The sequence below is a fragment of the Anabrus simplex genome, chromosome 6 (genome assembly GCF_040414725.1).
Source record: "Anabrus simplex isolate iqAnaSimp1 chromosome 6, ASM4041472v1, whole genome shotgun sequence".
In the NCBI taxonomy this organism is placed as follows: Eukaryota; Metazoa; Arthropoda; class Insecta; order Orthoptera; family Tettigoniidae; genus Anabrus; species Anabrus simplex.
The window spans coordinates 270,737,421-270,760,768 of NC_090270.1; the positions used below are offsets into that span (position 1 = coordinate 270,737,421).

Below are 23,348 nucleotides of genomic sequence, written 5' to 3' on the forward strand. Positions count from 1 at the left end.
CTTTGGTTTGTCAATTTCTTGGTAGGAAATGTCCAAGCCTTGCAGTCCTCCCAGTATTTCTTCATACATGTTGATATTCTTGCCCTTTCTGGTGTAGAGAATATTCTAGTTGGGATTTTCTTCTTTGTGAGTGTAAAGTGGAAAGTCATATTTTTAAGTGTTGTGTTTACTTTTTCCTTATCCATAGTGTCATCCGGTATATAGCCAATTTCTTTCAAATCCTCCCTAATTTCTTTTATCCATCTGCATCCACTTGTAGTATTTTTGAAGCAAGATTGTACTGCAACTACCTGTTTCAGAAGTTGCGAATCTGGCATTCTCAGAATGTGGCCAATGTACCCTACTCTTTGAAATCGAAACCGACTTTCAACTTATTAGGTCGTGTTACGTACATTAGTACGTGTTGGAGAGATGTTAAGTATAGAACAAAAATGGCCAACCAGACACCAGTGGGATCCGAACCCACAACCTCCCGATTTTGCGTTGTTGCTCTACCAATTGAGCTATGGTGGCCTAGGCCATCTTTGGGAAAGGATCTGAGCTACAGGTCTGGTACTACTACCATCACTCTGTAGAGTGCGTTTAAGTTGTGCGTTTAAGTTGCCCGTTGAGGGCCAAGTCAATGAGTATTGAATTTTCATGACCGCATTGTAATCGAAACCGACTTTCAACTTATTAGGTCATGTTATGTACATTTAGTACGTGTTGGAGAATTGTTCTGGACTAGATCTGTAGCTCAGAACCTTTCCAACAGAACAAAGATGGCCTAGGCCACCATAGCTCAATTGGTAGAGCAACCGACGCGAAATCAGGAGGTTGTGGGTTCGGATCCCACTGGTGTCTGGTTGGCTATTTTTGTTCTGTACTTATCATCTCTCCAACACATACAAAATGTATGTAACACGACCTAATAAGTTGAAAGTCGGTTTCGATTACAATGCGGTCGTGAAAATTCAATACTCATTTACCCTAGTCTTTTCTTGCACATGGTATCAGTAATGTTTCTAATTCCTGATATGAATCAATCAATCAATCAATACTGACCTGCATTTAGGGCAGTCGCCCAGGTGGCAGATTCCCTATCTGTTGCTTTCCTAGCCTTTTCCGAAATGATTTCAAAGAAATTGGAAATTTATTGAACATCTCCCTTGGTAAGTTATTCCAATCCCTAACTCCCCTTCCTATAAATGAATATTTGCCCCAGTTTGTCCTCTTGAATTCCAACTTTATCTTCATATTGTGATCTTTCCTACTTTTATAGACGCCATTCAAACCTATTCGTCTACTAATGTCATTCCACGCCATCTCTCCGCTGACAGCTCGGAACATACCACTTAGTCGAGCAGCTCTTCTTTCTCTCAATTCTTCCCAACCCAAACATTGCAACATTTTTGTAACGCTACTCTTTTGTCGGAAATCACCCAGAACAAATCGAGCTGCTTTTCTTTGGATTTTTTCCAGTTCTTGAATCAGATAATCCTGGTGAGGGTCCCATACACTGGAACCATACTCTAGTTGGGGTCTTACCAGAGACTTATATGCACTCTCCTTTACATCCTTACTACAACCCCTAAACACCCTCATAACCATGTGCAGAGATCGGTACCCTTTATTTACAATCCCATTTATGTGATTACCCCAGTGAAGATCTTTCCTTATATTAACACCTAGATACTTACAATCATCCCCAAAAGGAACTTTCACCCCATCAATGCAGTAATTAAAACTGAGAGGACTTTTCCTATTTGTAAAACTCACAACCTGACTTTTAGCCCCGTTTATCAACATACCATTGCCTGCTGTCCATCTCACAATATTTTCGAGGTCACGTTGCAGTTGCTCACAATCTTGTAACTTATTTATCACTCTATAGAGAATAACATCATCCGCAAAAAGCCTTACCTCCGATTCCACTCCTTTACTCATATCATTTATATATATAAGAAAACATAAAGGTCCGATAACACTGCCCTGAGGAACTCCCCTCTCAACTATTACAGGGTCAGACAAAGCTTCACCTACTCTAACTCTCTGAGATCTATTTTCTAGAAATATAGCAACCCATTCAGTCACTTTTTGTCTAGTCCAATTGCACTCATTTTTGCCAGTAGTCTCCCATGATCCACCCTATCAAATGCTTTAGACATGTCAATTGCGATACAGTCCATTTGACCTCCAGAATCCAAGATATCTGCTATATCTTGCTGGAATCCTACAAGTTGAGCTTCAGTGGAATAACCTTTCCTAAAACCGAATTGCCTTCTATCGAACCAGTTATTAATTTCACAAACATGTCTAATATAATCAGAAAGAATGCCTTCCCAAAGCTTACATACAATGCATGTCAAACTTACTGGCCTGTAATTTTCAGCTTTATATCTATCACCCTTTCCTTTATACACAGGGGCTACTATAGCAACTCTCCATTCATTCTTTTAATGGTGTTGGTTTTTGGAGCATAATTTCTGTTTTCATGAAAATGAAATGATGTGCGACTTTTAGTGCTGGGAGCGTTCGAGGACAAGTTCAGCTCGTCAGATGCAGGTTTTTCGATTTGACTCCCGTCTGCGTGTCGTGATGAGGATGAAATGATGATGAAGACAACACATACATGCAGCCCCCGAGCCAGCGGAATTATCCAATTTTGGTTAAAATTTCCGACCCTGTCGGGAATCGAACCCAGAACCTCTGTGACCAAAGGCCAGCAAGCACACTAACCATTTAGCCATGGAGCCGGACATTTTGATATGCAACGTTGTTAGGTACTGTTTGCCATTGCCCATCTTTTTGATAGCTTTTATTGATACAAATTCTTCCAATTCGTCTTTCAATCTTCTGTAATCTGTCAGTTTTGAATTGTTAGTTTAGATGGAATAATGTTTCTGCAGCATATGTGGCTTCTGGATTTATGACTGTATTGTAATGTTTGATTTTTGCATGAATGGATAAGCATTTCCTTTTTGTATGTTTCTTATGTTAATTTTTGTGCCTTATATAACTTGTTTGCCCTTACCTGAATTGAAGGTTTTTCATTTAAATTATTTGTTATTAACTCACCTAGATCATTCAATTGTGTTACAATTTTAGTACCGTTAAAATGTATTTCTTTTAATGGTGTTGGTTTTTGGAGCATAATTTCTGTTTTCTCAAATGATATTTTAAGGCCAATTTTGTTTGCAATGGTGTGAAGCTCTGATATTTGAGTTTTTGCTTCATCTAAATCTTTGGCTAGTAACACCATGTCATCTGCAAAACCAAGGCAATTTGTTTGGATTTTCATACCTATTTTAATATTTCGAGGGCATTTCTTAAACAATTCTCGATTACCATTTCTAGTGCACAATTAAATAGTAATGGTGATAAGACATCACCCTGCCGTAACCCAGTAGTTACTTCGAATGGGTCTGATATATTCACCTGTGAACTGAACTTTACTTTTGATTTGGTCTCTGTAAGAGTTATTTTTATCATATTTACTAATTTAGGATGTAATTCCATGTTTCATAACATTTTTAATAAAGATTTCCTGTGAATACAATCATAGGCCTTCTTGAAGTCAATAAAAGTTATCACCTAGTGATGTAAGGAAGGCACTGGTACCGTGCTTTGACACCGGTGTCAGAGATGGCATGGTAGGCATGGTGCCATGATTTAAAAAGAACCAGTGCCAGTGGCACTGCCATAAGAATAAATCTGTGAAACATTTACAAGAATAAAAAAGGTTTGTGACGTGAATATTGACCTTATTTATAGCGTTAGTAAGGACAAGAACACACATCTATCAAGTCTGTTTTCCATGAGTACGTCAAACAGTATGCCGGGCACTGGCGGCTGGCACTGTTGCCGATCAAAGCACTATTGTGTGTGGCCACGTGACTGCCTCGTGCCAACGGCATAGCATGTACAGGCCAGTGCTTCTCAGATCCGTGCCAGTGTCTGTTCCACTGCACGGACAGATCGCTTCTACAGTACGGTACCTACTTGGTCACCCCGTCCTGGTGGAGTGTGCCACGCTATACTTTATTCTCTTTCATTATATTATCGATTGTCTTGAATTCCATGTCAATGGCAGATAGACAAAAATCTAGCCCTTTGTGGAGCTATTTCACTCCAGATGATACAAACCAGTACATAGCAGTCTGAGATATTTGTAAATCTTGTATATCGTTCAAATCGATGATGACATGTTTAAAACAGCATATGCTTTGTCGTAGCTAGGCAGACAGATCCGTTAAAATGGTGGTTGGGAAGAAAGATTCAGTATCCCAACCTTTACTATTTAGCTGTCCAGAAGTTGTGTGTTGTAGCAACATCCGCGCATGCCGAAGGTGTGTTTTTCGAAAGCTGGTGAAATTTTCGCTAACAGACAGTCAAACGAATGAAGTGAAAAAGATACTGTTCTTGAATGTGAATGGAAAATTTATTTGAGGGTTATTTTGTAGTATTTTGCATGTGCATTTTGACTAACACGCGAAACAGACTGTCAGTGAATCAAGTGAAAAAAATATTCTTGAATGTTAATGGAAAACTTATTTCTTGTCTTGTCTTGATAATTTGATGGGCTTCGCATGAAAAAACTTATTTGAGGGTTATTTTGTAGTATTTTGCATGTAAATATTTATATAAATTACGGTATATCTATGTAGTTCCTTTTTTGTCAATACATGAAGCATAAACGTTTTTATACGAGTCCAATGAATAAGTAGTCATCATGGCACTGACAGTGCTGTGGGACCGGTATTTTGGCAAGGTGACGCGCTTGGCACTGGCACTGTGCACACCAGTGTCAGCAAAGGCACCGGAATTTGCATCACTGTTATCACCATATCTCTATTTCTTTTTCTGTTGTAATCCATTATGAGTTTGAGGCTCAAAATTTGGTCAGGGCAACTCCTCCAAGGTCTGAAACCTGCTTGATATTCTCCTAGTTCATTGTCAAGTTGTAACTTAATTCTACTGAGAATATTTCTAGAGAAAATTGTATAAGTGATGTCCAGGAGTGAAATCCCTTGGTAGTTATTAGGGTCTGTTTTGTCCCCTTTTTTATGTAGTGGATGGATTATGGCTGTTGTCCAATGTTCTGGGAATTTTTCTGTAATCAAGATGTTGACTAGTTGTTGATGAAGGGCAATTATTTCTGAAAATCTAGCACATTTCCAAATTTCTGCAAAGGTCTAACCATCTCCATTTGCTTTAAAATTCTCAGTTGGAGTTGTTATCAATGTATTGACATCTAAGTGAAGGAATTCTGTTGGAGTGTTTTGAAATATTTAGCTAGGATTGTGCATTGTCATGACTGTTGTGAGCTAATTCACCATTTCCATCTTGTAATAATAAGACTGGGGCTTCATACTTAGTCAAATGTTTTTAAAAATTTTTCTAATAAGTCTGTGAATGTAGGGTAATCCCAAAAATAAGGTCTCCTATTTTTTTATAAATACAGAACTCTGTTCGTGTGGCTGTTGGTCACAATATTGTGAAGAGTGTTTTCCGCACTTGCATATAAACATGCACATACCGCGCTGAGGCACTCAGTCCTGGCTTAGCAGCCGTTGAGAATGGAGCTCCCGTTGTATGTTACCGCCAAGGGCAAAGTGTGCGCAGTTATTCGGTTTTTGAACGCAAAAGGTACTGAACCGATTGAAATCCATCGCCAACTGATGGAAGTGTATGGTAAATCATGGATGGATGTCAAATATGTTCGTAAGTGGTGTAGAGAGTTTGCAGCTGGTCGGACTGAAATTCACGACGAAGGAACAAAGGAGCGGGAGACCGTCAATTTCCGTCGAGACAATTGTGAAGGTTGAGCAAATCATGCATCAAGATCAGTGGATCACCCTGGATGATCTCTGCACTTTGGTTCCGGAGGTTTCCCGAAGCACAACTCACAACTTCCTGAGCAGCATGGCGGCGAGCTGGTATGACATGGGCATACAAAAACTGTCACAGCATCTACAAAAATGCATCCACCGATATGATGATTATGTAGAAAAATGGGTAAATGTTCAAGCTGTAAAATGATGTAAACCATTGTAGAAATAAACAGGTCTATGTATTTATAAAAATATAGGAGACCTTATTTTTGGGATTACCTTCATAGTTGAATCTTTCCACTGTTTAACTACATTTCGAAAAGATGTTTCAGATTTGTGGGACTGGTGCAACAACCACGCTTTCTTTTCTCAATCGTATCATCACATTCATTATTTCAACATTGATGTTTTTTATGAAGCTTTATTGGGGCCAATTCTTCTGCAATTTGTGGAAGGTTACTAACTAGGTCATCTATGTTATCTGTGATTTTTTCTGTTGCTTTTTGGTACCATATCTGAAGTAACTGTTTGATTTTTGTTTGCATGAAGGAACTTTACCAAATGAATGGAGAGTTGCAATAGTAGCCCCTGTATATAAAGGAAAGTGTGATAGACATAAAGCTGAAAATTACAGGCCAGTCAGTCTGACATGCATTGCATGTAAGCTTTGGGAAAGCATTCTTTCTGATTATATAAGACATGTTTGCAAAATTAATAAATGGTTTGATAGAAGGCAGTTTAGGTTTAGGAAAGGTTATTCCACTGAAGCCCAACTTGTAGGATTCCAGCAAGATATAGCAGATATCCTGGATTCAGGAGGTCAATTGGACTGTATTGCGATTGACTTATCTAAGGCATTTGATAGGGTAGATCATGGGAGACTACTGGCAAAAATGAGTGCAATTGGACTAGACAAAAGAGTGACTGAATGGGTGGCTCTGTTTCTAGAAAATAGATCTCAGAGAATTAGAGTAGGTGAGGCTTTATCTGTCGCTGTAAAAATTAAGAGGGGAATTCCTCAAGGCAGTATTATTGGACCTTTATGTTTTCTTATATATATCAATGACTAGCAAGATACCCGTGCTTTGCTACGGTATTATACTGAAATTTATAATTGAATGCTTATTGTTTTAGATATATAATCCGCCGAAATTCGCGAACTGACTCGTTTTCTGCGAGAATCCACCAAAATTCCCGATCTGACTGGTTTTCTATTATTTCACGGCACGTTTTCTCCCATTTTTCAATCTTCCTTTCCAGCAATTGATTTCGTACTTCCCGGGCTAGGCTCAGGTATTCCTCCCAGTCAGTTGGGTCCGTAAATCTTTGCCATCTTTTCCTATAATCATTTTTAATATGGATAAAATCCTTCAGGAGATCCGGCGTGGTGTCATATTGGGTGCCTTGGCGGCACTGAACCCGCGGCCGGACTGCATTCTTAGTCATTTGTCCAGGAGCCGTTACCAGCGTGGTCCGCACATTTGACGACGGTCCGGAATATTATTATTATTATTATTATTTTTATTATTACTATTATGTGTTGCTGGAATGGCTGATGACAGGGAAAACCGGAGTATCCGGAGAAAAACCTGTCCCGCCTCCGTTTTTGTCCAGCACGAATGTCACATGGAGTGACCGGGATTTGAACCACGGCACCCAGCTGTGAGAGGCCGGCGCGCTGCCGCCTGAGCAATGGAGGATACTTATAAGTACATTAATAACAGTAAAATCAATTGGATACACCTCCTTCTACACCCCACCGCCGTTAAGTTTATTTACCGCCACCCCCCAAAAAAATATTAAAATAATGCTTGTTTCTTTATGTTTAAGTGAGATTCCAAACACCAATGTTCACGTCTATTACCTTCAGTTTTGAGATATAATTATCCCCATAAAAATAATTTACTTTTTTCACTTCATTTCACAATACTTCCCCCCTCCCCCGCCCGAAGTGAATTTTCCCCTCAAAAAATACTTGTTTCTTTAATAGTAAATACCAATTATCACGACTCTAACTTCTTCAGAGTTTTTGATTTATGTGTCCTCATTAAAGGAATTCAACTCCTTTACACTCCCGCCCTCCAAGATGGTTTCCCCACCAAATGCGTTTTTCTTTGTTTTTAAAGGAGATCCAAATACGAATTTTCACGTCTGTAACAACTTTATATTTATTAGATGTATGTATTCTCATAGAATTAAGTCAATTAATTTTTCAATTCTTTCAAACCCCCCCCCCCCCCCCGCCTTCAAGGGATTTTCCGAGAATACGTGTTTCTTTACTTTTAAAACAGATTGTAAATATCAAATTTCACGTCTGTAACATCTTCATTTTTGAGATATCAGTAGGCTAATTAAAAGAATTCAACACCATTTTCAGTCACTTTTACCCCCCCCTTCCACCCGAGTGGTATTTCCGGAAACTAAAAATACACGTTTCTTTATGTTTAATAGAGATAAAAAATACCATTTTTCACTTCTGTAACATGTTAAGTTTTTTTAGATATACTGTAAAAATTCTCATTTTAAAATTTCACCCCTTTTGAGTTCCCCTTAAGCGGAGTTTCCAAAAACAAATCACCTATGTTTCTTTACATTTACAGGAGATTCCAAACACCCACTTTTTACGTCTGTAACATTTTACGTTTCCAAGATATTCTGTGGATATAGTCTTTCAAAAAATTCACCCCAATTTGTCACTCCTGTTTAACCGCCATTAATTGTATTTTCCAAAAACTAAAAAATACGTGTTTCTTTTTTTTAAAAGGAGATCTCAAACACCAATTTTCAGGTCTGTAATATCTTTCGTTTCTAAGATATATGTATCCTCATTAAAGGCATTCAACCTATTTTTCACCCTTTTACACTCCTCCTATTAGGATTTACAGGAAACAAAAAATACATGTTCCTTTATTTTTAGAGGAGATTCGAACTACCAATTTTTACATCTGTAAATTTTAAAGTTTTAAGTTGTAGACACATTCATTTTAAAAAATTAACCCCCCCTTTTCACCCTCCAATATTTGGATTTTCCAAAAACAAAAAAATACGTGTTTCTTTACTTTTAAAGAAGATCCAAAATACCAATTTTCAGGTCTGTAATATCTTCAGGTTCTGAAATATAAGTAGCCTCATTAAAGGCATTCAACCCATTATTAACCCTTTTACACCCTTCCTATTGGGATTTTCCGAAAACAAAAGAATACGTTTTTCTTTATTTTTAAAGGAGATCCTAAATACCAATTTTTACATCTATAAACTTTAAAATATTTGACATATAGATACACCCACTTTAAAAAATCACCCCCTTTTCACCCCCCCCCCCATAATCGGATTTTCCACAAACAAAAATATGTGTTTCTTTATTTTTAAAGGAGATCCCAAACATTAATTTTCAGGTCTGTAATATCTTCAGGTTCTGAAATATAAGTAGACTCATGAAATGCATTCGACCCCTTTTTCACCCCTTTTCACTCCTCCTATTGCGATTTTCCGAAAACAAAAAAATACGTGTTTCTTTATTTTTAATGACGATTCTAAATACCCATTTTTACATCTGCAAACTTTAAAAGTTTGGAGATATAGAATCACTCATTTTAAAAATACCCCCCATTTTCACCCTCCCATTAATTGGATTTTCTAAAAACAAAAAAATACATGTTTCTTTATTTTTAAAAGAGATCAAATGCACCAATTTTCAGGTCTGTAATATCTTCAGTTTCTGAGATATAAGTACCGGTATCCTGATTAAAGGCATTCAACCCATTTTCCCCCATTTTCACCCTTTTTCACCCCTCCTATTGGGATTTTCTGAAAATAAAAAAATACGTGTTTCCTTAATTTTAAAGAAGATTCTAAATACCAATTTTTACATCTGTAAACTTTTAAAGTTTTGAGATATGGATACACTCATTTTAAAATTTCACCCCCCTTTTCACCCCCTTAGCGACGGAATATCCAAAAATCCTCTCTTAGCGAGCACCTACATCTTAATATGAATATATCCCCAAAATTTCATTTCTTTATGTCCAGTAGTTTTGGCTCGGCGATGATGAATCAGTCAGTCAGTCAGTCAGGACAAGTTATTTTATATATATAGATATGTGTAAAGAAGTGGAATCAGAGATAAGGCTTTTCGCAGATGATGTTATTCTGTACAGAGTAATAAATAAGTTACAAGATTGTGAGCAGCTGCAAAATGACCTCGATGATGTTGTGAGATGGACAGCAGGCAATGGTATGATGATAAACGGGGATAAAAGTCAGGTTGTGAGTTTCACAAATAGGAAAAGTCCTCTCAGTTTTAAATACTGCATTGATGGGGTGAAAGTTCCCTTTGGGGATCATTGTAAATACCTAGGTATTAATATAAGGAAAGATCTTCATTGGGGTAATCACATAAATGGGATTGTAAATAAAGGGTACAGATCTCTGCACATGGTTGTGGGGGTATTTACGGGTTGTAGTAAGGATGTAAAGGAGAGAGCATATTTGTCTCTGGTGAGACCCCAACTAGAGTATGGTTCCAGTGTATGGGACCCTTACCAGGATTACTTGATTCAGGAACTGGAAAAAATCCAAAGAAAAGCAGCTCGATTTGTTCTGGGTGATTTCCGACAAAAGAGTAGCGTTACAAAAATGTTGGGCTGGGAAGACTTGGGAGAAAGGAGACGAACTGCTCGACTAAGTGGTATGTTCCGAGTGGAGAGATGGCGTGGGAGAACATCGGTAGACGAATAAGTTTGGATGGTGTCTTTAAAAGTAGGAAAGATCACAATATGAAGATAAAGTTGGAATTCAAGAGGACAAATTGGGGCAAATATTCGTTTATAGGAAGGGGAGTTAGGGATTGGAATAACTTACCAAGGGAGATGTTTCCATGTTTTGAGTTTTTGTAGTCTTCTCTTAAAATATGTAGATTTTGATATTAGACCATGATTCCTGCAAAGTTCAATGAGTTTTTGACCAATTTTGTTTGTACTCTTCTGAGCAGACCATTTGCCATTTACATCATGATATCTATGTTCTCTTCCTAGTTGGGCATTAAAATCCCCAATTAATATTTTAACATGGTTTTTAGGAATGTTATTTAGGATATCATTGAGTAGATCCCAATAGTTTTCTATCTCTACATGGTCTTTTAAAGAGTTATTCTTATCATTGGTAGGAGCATGTGCATTAGTTATGGTATAAATTTTATTAGCTTTCTTTATCGTAAGTGTGGAGATCCTGGAGGAGTGAGATTTAAACTTTTGTATAGAGTTTATTATTTTAAGACTAACCAAAATTCCTGTTCCAAACTGAGGAATATTTTTTGTCACTCTCTTTCCTGGTATACCTTTGTAGAGTCTGTACCCTTGAGATTCCAGTGCGTCCTGATCGATGTTTCTAATTTCTCGTAATCCCATAATGAGAATCTTGTGCTGGTCCATTATGTCAGTTATCACTTTTAATTTGCGAATTTGTAGAAGGGAATTAACATTGTGTGTTCCTTAGGTTCAGTAGTCTTGTCTGTATGTGGGTATTTCAATGCCTCCGACTGCATTGCATCTTCAAGGTGGCAGCCCACCGTATCTGAGTAATGCCTTCTCTGACCATTTGGTTTAGAGAGTGGAATATTCCTTTGAAGACTTTCCATAGTTGATTGCCGAGGTATCACCTGTGGTGGAACTGGGTCCCAAGTTACAACTCTGGATGTGATCCAGTGAGGTGATAAGGATTTATGAGTTGGTGATTAATGAAGTTGTGAGAAAATTACAGCTAAGGTGTTGAACCTTAGAGGTTGCCTCAAGGGTGTGTACGAGTCTGCAGTGTCCAGCAGACAGAGTCACATGTAAGTGGCTCTACGCTGGGAGCCTTGACACAGCCACGTGGTGACCCACGGCGACCTTCGCTACTTTCTTCCTCTTGGTGCAGTATATCGGTGGCAATGCAAGTATGCACACACAGGTTTCCTGACCTTTAAAGTTTAAAATAGAATCGATGAATTAGGCTAGTTTTGAAATCTTACAGTTAGTCTTTTGCACATACTGTACTGGGTATAGTTTGCACTAAAGTTTTGGTGTATTAGCTGCAGTTAAATTAATGTGTGTGTTATTGATTGATTTTATACAATTTCTGCAGGCGGGGCTATATCATATTCAAATATTCATTTATAGGAAGGGGAGTTAGGGATTGGAATAACTTACCAAGGGAGATGTTTAATAAATTTCCAATTTCTTTGAAATCATTTAGGAAAAGGCTAGGAAAACAACAGATAGGGAATAATCTGCCACCTGGGCGACTGCCCTAAATGCAGATCAGTATTGATTGATTGATTGATTGATTGATTGATTGATTGATTGATTTGGCTATCATTTTACGGCATTGAGCCAACCCTCCTCTTTTCCCTGGGCCGAAGTCATTCTCATCATCCAAAATAAGTCATATGAACAAAGATATATGAATATTATAATACATATTAAGTACCCTTAATAATAAATAACATTAATTGGATGAAATTAAACATGGCGGTGCTTAAAAGTCATTCTTACAATATTTACAAGTTATGAACTTGTTGGTCAAATTATAAAATGAAAGTGAAAATATCAACAAATATTTAAAAATCTTGATAACTTTGTAATGGTTAAAAAGTCTTGAGCGTGGCGTTACTAAACACTGGGCGAAAATTGAACATTGACATCTAAGAACTGATGTAGAATGTAGTTACTCTGCAAAAACATTGATGATAAGATAAAATATGTAAGTTTGATAGTGGCTTGTAATATCAGATCATAAGATGAAGCCATAAGATATGAGGTACTTAAACAAGTGGATCTTGCACAGGCACTGACAGAAGAGTAGTTATATAGCCAGAAAATTCTCGATCCAATGCGGAGCTTGAAACCCACAGGTTCTGCTAACAGCATCTTCTGACACACAATCCATAGCTGCTTTCTACACGGCATTGCAGCTCTGAGTTGTCAGCTCACTTTCAAACAGCCTCGAAATGCTATGCTCATTATTTCTACTCCTTATTGAAACAGACATTACACGCCAGGCATATAACCCATTCACCCCACGAAACGACGAAATCAATCGACTTCAACTCCGCATTTGCATATGCCATGCTCTTTTCTAGTCCATACCTGAATGACAAAATCTACTAAGCCAATTAGGGCCACAGAATGGTGGCCATTACGTTCATTATGTTCCATTTGTCCTGATGACTATGAGAAGTACCAGAGCCAAAGTAAAGATCCAGGGCCAGCTTTCCAGGGAGTTAAAAGTGCAGAGAGGGTTGAGGCAAGGTGACACATTGTCAACCACTCTGTTTAACCTCTGTTTGGAGCATATTATGCGTTGAATACCACTGAACCCAAGGGGTACCATTTGCAACAGAACCCTTCAGTACCTGGCTATCGTGGACAATGTTATCCTACTCGGGAAAAGTGCAAACTACCTGACAGAAGCTCTGCAGCACATGAGTGAAGGATCGCAACATTTGGACTTACAGATCAAGAAAGACAAAACCAAGTACATGGTGAACACCCGAGGCAAAACAAGATTTCACAGCAAGAGAGGCCTGGAATTTGCAGGTAACACCTACGAGAGAGTGACCTTGGTGATCTTCGTCAGCACCTGTATCTCTTCCAACACCCATCATGACCTTGACCAGTCCACACTGTCGTGAGCCTCCTTGTGGTCAACGTAGAGCTGGTGAATGTTGAACATTGTACTCATAACACTTGTTCTGTGTGGGATAATTTTAAAATTCTCACAAAATACAGTACTATCCTGTAAAATTCAGGACCAATGCTCACCCTTTTTCCCGAGTGCTTTTTGCACATATTTCCACAACAGTTAATATATATCAAAAGTGCATACAACAAAAATTCAAGGCAAAAGAAAATTAACACTTTTTTCAATCAATTTTCTGGTATATAATGGATAGGAACAAACAAGTGTTGATTCAAGAACTGGAAGAAAATCCAAAGAAAAGCAGTTCGATTTGTTCTGGGTGATTTCCGACAAAAGAGTAGTGTTACAAAAAAAGGTGCAAAGTTTTGGCTGGGAAGACTTGGGAGAAAGGAGACGAGCTGCTCGACTAAGCGGTATGTTGCAGGTTGTGAATCTCATTTTAGAGCCGTATTGGAATTCAGAATGAGAAGTTGATACATTAATAAAAACCACCTTTCCAATACATAGTAATCCTTTATATTTAGGTTAAAACCATTAACAGATATTAAAATTAGGACATGTTTTGCTCATACTTTGTGAGCATCATCAGCCAGAATAACCTAATTCAAGGTAGGTCAGGGCCCTGATCCCAGTACATATAACATAAAAACATAATATGAGCGAAACATGTCCTAATTTTAATATCTGTTAATGGTTTTATCCTAAATATAAAAGATTACTATGTATTCGAAAGGTGGTTTTTATTAATGTATCAACTTATCATTAAGCGATATGTTCCAGGCTGTCAGTGAGGAGATGGTGTGGAATGACATTAGTAGACGAATAAGTTTGAGTGGTGTCTTTGAATGTAGGAAAGATCACAGTATGAAGATAAAAGTTGGAATTCAAGAGGACAAATTAGGGTAAATAATCATTTGTAGGAAGGGAGATGTTCAATATAGTTCCAATTTCTTTGCAATCATTTAAGAAGAAGCTAGGAAAACAACAGATATGGAATCTGCCACCTGGGTGACTGCCCTAAATGCAGGTCAGTATTGATTGATTGATTGATTGATTGATTGATTGATTGACTGATGGATTGATTGAAACCAAGTCATACACAGATAAATAGGAACAATGAGAGCTGGGGTGTTTAGACCCAGCTGGAAAAAACTTATTTAACATGGGAGTGCTAATGAGGGGTGCTGCCAGACCCCAACGGTGAAACCTCTAACTACTGCATCTGTGTTTGGTTGGCTATACTGCTGATACTTTGTTTACCTTCATTCACACATTCTGTTAACAAGTTCTTGCATGCACTTCTAATATACTTTGTCTTAGAGAAAGATGATGATGATGATGCTTGTTGTTTTAAGGGGCCTAACATTGAAAGTCATCGGCCCCCTTAGAGAAAGAAAACAGCCAGTTAATGTGACTGGAGTGCCTGTGGAACCCCATATTACCATTTGTATACTTAATACTAGTTCATTTTGTTATAAGTGCTTATGATATATGAAGCACATGAAAAATGTTGTAAGGCTTGTACTTATGCTGGAGAACACACAACTGATGAATCTGAATGTGTTTTACAACAAAACAAAATTACAATAAAAACTCAAATGATGGCAAACAGAACTATTGTATTTGTGATTTATATGTGCTTTTTGATGTGACAGTGAAGTACTTTACATAACGTTGTAGTTCTATTCTCTATTAAAACCTCTCTGTTTATTTAATAAAATTTGATTTTGCATTCATTCTAGTATCACCAAAGACAAGAAACTGATAGGGTTTCGAAGACACCCACATTACAATTGGCATTGCAAAAAGTCACATTACCACTCTCAGGTTAGATAAACAGCAGTGAAAGACACTCCAGGCATTTGGAGACAGTTGTTGATGATGATGGTGATGAGGGAGTTCTCAATCTTTGTAGTAAGCCACATATCTCTTACCCTTGCTACCTGGAGTCCCTGTCTCCCCACGGTCTCCCTGCGATCCCTTGCTTCCTTTGGGTCCCTGTGGACCTATGAGACCAGGCTCACCGGGTGGGCCTGGATCGCCTGGAGGTCCCTGAATGCTGCTCCCTGCTATCTGTGTCCCAGGCTGACCAGGGGGTCCTGCTGGACCCTATAAAAATCAACCACATACACACAACTTGAATACACGTGGACTGGAAGTATGACAATAACCAGTTACAAAGACATACTGTACATACAACATGGCAATATTGCCAACAGTACCAACAGTAAACATAACTGCTGACTTTTTCTGCACCTTGGGCACTCAAATTGCAAGGTATGGTATTCTAAGGTAGTGTTGCCAATGCATGAGAATTTTTCCTCAGTGAGGGAAAATTGAGCATTGGTTTTTCGTATGGCATGAGAAAAAGAAAAAATGAAAAATTGTTGGAAATTTCAAAATAATGTTTTCTGTCATTTAAAAATGTCATACTTGTATATTAAACACAATATATATACTTTGTTAATTACACTGAACTGAAATTGTCATCATTAATGATAAATTTTGCCTCAGTCTTTTCCAGGCAAAGCAGCCAAACAGTTGCACTGTACAGTATTTACTGTATGTTTTGTGTCTACCCCAATTCAATGTTGAATCAGAGAGGATAATTTTGGTTGTTAGATGTGAAATCAAAGAAAAGGAACAAAATTGGTAATAATGCTCTCAATGCAGTTTCAGGCTAGGTTAAGTTTCCAGGCTAACTTTAACTGTACAACAGCTTGTGTTAACATGTTGACAACTTGATATTTACAACAAACAAAATATGTACCAATAAAGTGAGAACCAGAAGATGGAAAAAGAAGATACACCAAAAGCTGGTGAAGTATATCAGATTATGATATTAATGAAGTATTTACTTAAGACATTCAATGCAGATCACATGCCTAGCACATGACACCAGTTTAGAATCATGTGTGTATCATACGCCTGTGCAACTGAGACCCGGACAATCAAACAGGCAGATAAGAGAAAAATAGAGAGTTTCAGATGGGGGTTTACCGATGCATTCTCTGCACTAATTGGACTGAGCACTTTACCAATACGTCTGTACTGGAAGAACTAGGCGTCCTGTCAAGACTTCTTGAGTGGATCAGCCAGACTTACCTGCAACAATTTGGACACATCACCAGAAGAACAGGCACCTTGGAGAAACTTGTAATGGAGAGCAAGATACCATGGCAAGGACATCCAATCAGATGGGTGGACCAGCTTCAGCCCCTTGTGGGGAAACCTTACCACCAGGCTATCATATGCCATTTTGCTTCTGACCCTTCTGAATCCTTCATCCAGCTTAGCCTTCTTGGGGAGTTTTGGGGAAATTTGACTTTTCTAAGGATCTTGGGGTATCAGATTTTCTCATCAACTTTAATTTATTATTATAGATTAACTCCTCAATATCTCAAACAAATTTTCCTCAGAACTTCCTCAACTTTTAGGTTACGAAGGTAATCCCAAAAATAAGGTCTCCTATTTTTTATAAATACATAGATCTGTTTATTTTTACAGTGGTTTACATCATTTTACAGCTTGAACATTTAGCTATTTTTCTACATAATCACCATTTCAGTGGATGCATTTTTGTAGACGCTGTGACAGTTTTTGTATACCCATGTCATACCAGCTCGCTGCCATGCTGTTCAGGAAGTTGTGAACATCATCTTTCACCTCGTCATCGGTGCTGAATCGCTTTCCAGCCAAATGTTCTTTCAACTTAGGGAACAAGTGATAGTCACTGGGTGCCAAGTCAGGACTTTTGGGTGAGTGGGCGATGATGTTCCACTGAAATTGTTGCAGGAGAGCAACGGTTTGCCAGGCGACATGTGGGCAGGCGTTGTCATAGAGAATGTTTATGCCCTTGCTCAACATTCCTCTTCCCCGGTTCTGAATTGCCCAGCTGAGTTTTTCAGGGTCTCACAGTACCTCAGTGTTAATTGTGGGCCCAGCGGGCATAACGTCAACCAACAATATCCTTTTCCAATCCCAAAACATAGTTGTCATGACTTTACAGCGGACTGTGTTTGCTTGAATTTCCGCGGCTTTGGCGAAGAGGGATGCCGCCACTGGCGTGATTGTTGCTTGGTCTCAGATGTAAAGTGGAATGCCCAGATTTTGTCACCCATGACAATTGAGTCCAAAAAGTTGTCCTGTTCGGCTGAAAAGCATTGAAGAAATGTGCGGGAAGAATCAACTCATTGCTGCATGTGGTCTTTAGTCAGCATGCGTGGCACCCATCTTGCGCACACCTTCCGGTATTTCAACTTTTCTGATAAAAGTCTGTGAGCGGCGCTTCGGGAAACCTCAGGAACCAAGGTGCAGAGATCATCCAGGGTATTCCGCTGATCTTCACACATGATTTTCTCAACCTTCACGACTGTCTCGACGGAAATTGACGGTCTCCCGCTCCTTTGTTCGTCGTGAATTTCAGTCCGACCGCCTGCAAACTCTCTACACCACTTACGAACATTTTTGACATCCATGTACGATCACCATACACTTCCATCAATTGGCGATGGATTTCAATCGGTTCAATAACTTTTGCATTCAAAAACCAAATAAGTGCGCACTTCACACTTAGCACTAACATCCAACGGGAGCCCCATTCTCAACGGCTGCCAAGCCAAGACTGAGTGCCTCAGTGTGGCATGCGCATGTTTATATGTGAGCGCTGGAAACACTCTTCACAATATTGTGACCAATAGCCACGTGAAAAGAGTTCTGTATTTATAAAAAAATAGGAGACCTTATTTTTGGGATTACCCTCGTATATTTAAGCTCACAAAAGATGTAGATGTCTGCTTCGCAAAATGTTTCTCACTGTCTACTGTCAATGTGTTTATCCTATTATACATTCCTATTCACACCCCTTCTTTCTTGTGATGTATTTGAGAAAGAAAGATAGGTTGGGTGGGTTGCCTGACCTACCCAGCAACCAGCCCTTGAAAACACATGTTCAATCCATTCATTTAACATGCATCTAACTGGTATCTAGCATTGCAAATATATTCAGTACTTACCCAACTATGACTAAATACCCTAACTATACATACTGAAGGGTAAATGTACATAACAAAACCATTAGAATAGCATACTAATCACATTACCTTATTTATATTAGTGAAACTTGTACATACATTTTTAAATTTACTGTATATTAACTAAACATTAATAATGATACAAATACCTAGCAATAAGTATTCTAAAGAACCATGAAAATATGTCCATAGCACTGTATATAGCCAGAAAATAACTTCTATACATTTGAACACACTTGGAACCAGACAAACATCCCGTCCTTCCTGAGACAACCCCCACTACTTCCCACCCTTCTGAACCTAAGAACCAGTCCTCCTCGTTAACAACTGTCTCAGCCACCTCAAAATATCCGGCTTGAAAACAAACAATTTCACATCCTACTGAACACGCCTCAAACAGTAGGTTAACTCACCATAAAAATCCCAAACCCCAAATCCCACTGGTGTCCGGCTGGCCATTTTTGTTCTGTACTTAACATCTCTTCAACACGTACTATATGTACGTAACACGATCCAATACGTTGAAAGTCTGTTTCGATTACAATGCGGCCGTGAAAATTCAATATTCATTGACATGCCCCACAACGGGCGACTTAAAACGCACTCTACAGTGTGCTAGCAACAGTGCCAGACCTGTAGCTCAGATCCTTTCAAACAGAACAAAGATGTCCTAGGCCACCATAGCTCAATTGGTAGAGCAACCGATGCGAAATCGGGAGGTTGTGGGTTCGGATCCCACTGGTGTCCGGCTGGCCATTTTTGTTCTGTACTTAACATCTCTTCAACACGTACTATATGTACGTAAGACGACCTAATACGTTGAAAGTCTGTTTCGATTACCTATAGTATGTTCTAAGGGCCTACTAATCAAAATGAAGTGTAATACCAAATAGGTTGGTAATTTCAATTATCCCTCAGCAGTCACAAAGCGAACCGCAAGCTCTCATACCTAGGTATGACTTGATTTTGTTACTTGTATGATCCTTTCCATTATATTATTTTTCCATTATTCCATCATATTATTTATCTTAACTTCCCAAACAGTTTGGGTTGTCGACTATACCAATAAGCATGTAAAGTATGTAAGATGAGAAACTGGAAGTGACAAGTTAACAGGAATGGGACAATTACATACAAGAAACTTATCAGTTACGTATTAATTTATGAGGTTGTACAGGTGATTTCTCCGTATCTGGATCAACCGCTTCAGACCACAGTGTGTGGCATCCCAGCAAATTTGCAGCTGGATGTTAAGTATTTGAAAAATTCCTAAACGGATCTTGGGATTGTCCCATGGCTTTCATTCATTAACCCAACCACATGCAATTCTTTAATATTATATTAGCTTTCCTTTTTGTTATGGTGTTATGGTTTAATTGTATTTTGAAAGGTGTTGTGAATCACTTTATTTTATTTCAGAAAGCCTCAAGAAAAGACGTTAAAAATATTACCGAAGGAAAAGAATCATCGTCTTCATTTTGATTTTGTAAAATTTGATCATTTGTTTTGCCTTAAAAATAATTGACTGAGTGTGATATTTAAAATTATCATTTTGGATGAGGACCAAGAAGAAAAACTTTTGGAAATTTGTCTTTTACTATATAAAACTGTTGGTATCATTTTATTTTCTGTACGACAAGAATGGTGTCTTTTATTTCAGGAATGTGAACTCTACAAATCATTCAAGTAACTTGAAATTATGCGTATAAGATATTTAGTGTTATTTAATTATTCTGCAACTCTACTAAATTAATTTGGTTATTGTGTAAAATTTTATAATGTAAATAACAGTGTACCTAGCATTTGTAGAATTTAAGGTAAGAACTTGTGAGGCAGGGTTTACTGACACGTGTAAGAGGACTTTTCCAGTCGTTTCTTCATATCCAATAATATGCTGGTTCAGCAGAAAGATTTTTCTAGCTCTGTGATAGGCTAGAATAATGAAGTTTCTTATTGGTGAACGCAAGAATCGCAAGTGTAATTCTCGTGCCCTAGTTGGTTAGCTCCTGTTTGCCCCATTTCCAGCGACCAGCAGCTCCGTGAGAGTATCTCTAGTTTGTTCGTCTTTGATTTGTGACCGGCGAAGGGAGCAGACGTCCATCTGTCCTGTGATGGGACTACCAGCCCTCCAAGATGAGCACTGTTTGGTTTATGTTTTGGATTTTAACTTTTAAATGTAAATTCTTCATTTAAATTTTATTTGTATGTCGGAGTTTGCTCGTGGTATCTTCCACTCCTCAATTTTTAACTTCAAATACCTTAGCCCTCTCGACTAGTCAAACTCCCTTGTTTTCAGAGGCAATCCCCTTTCTTATTTTGAATGTTGTATTTATATGTAAAAGGTAACTTTGTTTTATGGTCTAGTAAGTAATAGGTAATGTTTACAATTCCCCATGGGGTTACCTCCCATAAGTGCTGTATCAGTTTAGCGAATGTTAGTTACAGCTATGCGCCTTTTACTGAAGTGTTTTAGGGAAGGTAGCAACGTAACTAGCCTCTTTGTTAAATTTTATTATTTTGCTGCTATCTGTCATTAGTAAATGTTTCAACAGGCCCCTTCCTTAATTTCATGTTACATTTTAATTTTAAAAAATATAAATACCCTGCCATTGTCTATTATTCAATATTATTCAATAATTACCAATATTTATTATAAATATTGTTTCAAGAAGAAGCAAGGTAGAAATGTTTTTCGGAATGGATGTGTGGTAGCACATACATTGCAATATGTAATCTTCACTGTTTGTTAATTGATTTGTTTGTATCTTAATCTGTTTTGTCTTATTCGGTAAATTTGAGTGTTCAGAAAGGGATCACCATTAATCTTGTATTCCTCGCAACGAACTACCTTTCACAGACCTTATAGTTCCCAGCCCGCTTCCCATCTCCTTTCTTTAGTTGTCATGTTGGTTAACATGATGCTTATATCTCGATGCTGTTTCTGAAGTCTTTATCGTGTGCGTGTGTTTCATTTATTTTAATCAAATCTCATTAAGTTTAAATTTTCTTTTTCATGTTTTTTATTTTACTATTGTTTTTGTGCTGTGTAATTCGTAGCAGTTACACTTTTAACATTTAAAAAAAATGGTGTTGCACAGATGGGAGCTCCAGGGCAAAGAATACTCTTCTACTCATTGGTATCTGGGGTGTTTCTGACGACCAGAAGAAGCACATAGTGACTACGCTAGGTGAGGGTATGTAGGTCAAAACTGAAACCCTCTTTCTGTTGACTGGAAGGAAAAATGGTAAGTTAACACGGAGAAGCTGCTGGCTGGTCCAGACTCTACTGGAATATTTATTGGAACATGAAAAGTTTAATTATGTATTTCATTATGTATTTCAATAGTAATAAAACAACTCTTGTCGTTCCCAGTGTTATGATCATGCCTAGTTTGGTGTCCTCAACATGACCATATGCTGCATATTATTGCTTTATTTGCGATGAAGTAGTTAATAACTTACCACAGGTCCTGGGGAGCCTCTAAGTCCAGGTGGTCCAGCCTCACCTCGTTCACCCTTCAGTCCTCGCTCCCCATTGGCTCCGTCTCGCCCTGGAGGACCTGCTTCACCAGGGTCACCTTGCATACCACGCTTGCCCTCTGGACCTTCTGGGCCTTCAGGGCCGATGGGACCCTAAAAATGAATTACAGATTCAAGACTAATGACTAGAGTTATGTCGATTGGGAAGAAACTTAACAGTGCTGAATACAAGGCAGGAAATACGATACTGAAACCAATAGGCCATTTCAAGTATTTGGGATGTTGACTCTTCAAATTATTCATTTGGTCCATGACTCATATCTTATTATAGCTTATTACAGGGAAATAAATGGAATAAGGCCTGCATTCAGGGTGTTTGTATATGAAGTGGATTAAGTAGAATTCTGATATTTAATAGAACATAAATTAATTATGTACTGTATTTCAATAGCAATAAATCCTTCCTTCCATAATTGACTGACTTCCTTATTGGCACAATAGCCTACGAGGGGCTATCGAGTTGTTTTAAACTGGTTATTAGAAAACACACTGTGGGACTCTCGTGAAAACTGGTTAGGACATTGTGACTAATGAGACTGATTCTTCTTCTTCTTCTTCTTCTTCTTCTTCTTCTTCTTCTTCTTCTTCTTCTTCTTCTTCTTCTTCTTCTTCTTCTTCTTCTTCTTCTAGGGTTGTATCTGTCATTGGACATTGGCAATCATTCTGAATGTCATAGTTTTGTTGCTGGCTGTGCAGAGCAATGAAATGGTTGTTTGTCCGAACAATATTGCCATGTTCTTTCTGTAACTTATCATACGAAGTGAACAGAGTATGAATCTTTGTAAGTAGTGAATGTCCATACTGTCGCCAAGATGTGTGGAGTCTCCCAGAACCCCTTTTTCCTTTGATCTTCCCTGGTATAATTATTGTCAGAAGACTGCAAGTTTCTGAGTGCCTCATGTTGTAACTAAAGTAGGAGAACTTCTTGATCTTTATAACCCTACACAGTTCATTTTCTTTACAAATCCTGGTCAATACCTCCTTATTTCATATTCTGTCTACCCAGCTGATATAAAGCATGCAATGGTGGATCCATGTTTCAAAAGCTTCTAATCTTTTCATTGTGGTTTTTGTCATAGTCCAGAAATTGACTCCGTATACCACAATAGCAATGTGTGATCCTAATTCAAAGCTGCAGTGGTAATTCCCTGCTACAGAGCACTTGATGGAGCTTGTGAATGCTGCCCTGGCCCTATTAATACAGCACATTATTTCTTGGGAATGGTCCCAGTGCTCCTTGAACCCTGCCTAGGAATGTTTCTTCTCAACTCTCTGTATCGGAACT

At 38.2% G+C, this 23,348-nt stretch overlaps 1 protein-coding gene across 1 annotated transcript in view; it reads right to left on the reverse strand.

Annotated features, from left to right (window-relative positions):
* LOC136876443 (collagen alpha-1(IX) chain) overlaps positions 1 to 23,348 on the reverse strand; it is a 407,441-nt gene that overhangs the window by 80,011 nt on the left and 304,082 nt on the right. Inside the window, exons 11-12 of the mRNA XM_067150419.2 lie at positions 21,986 to 22,156; positions 15,425 to 15,599 (exon numbers count right to left, since the gene is read on the reverse strand). Coding sequence (XP_067006520.2) covers positions 15,425 to 15,599; positions 21,986 to 22,156 — 346 coding nt within the window. The remainder of the gene's footprint in view (positions 1 to 15,424; positions 15,600 to 21,985; positions 22,157 to 23,348) is intronic.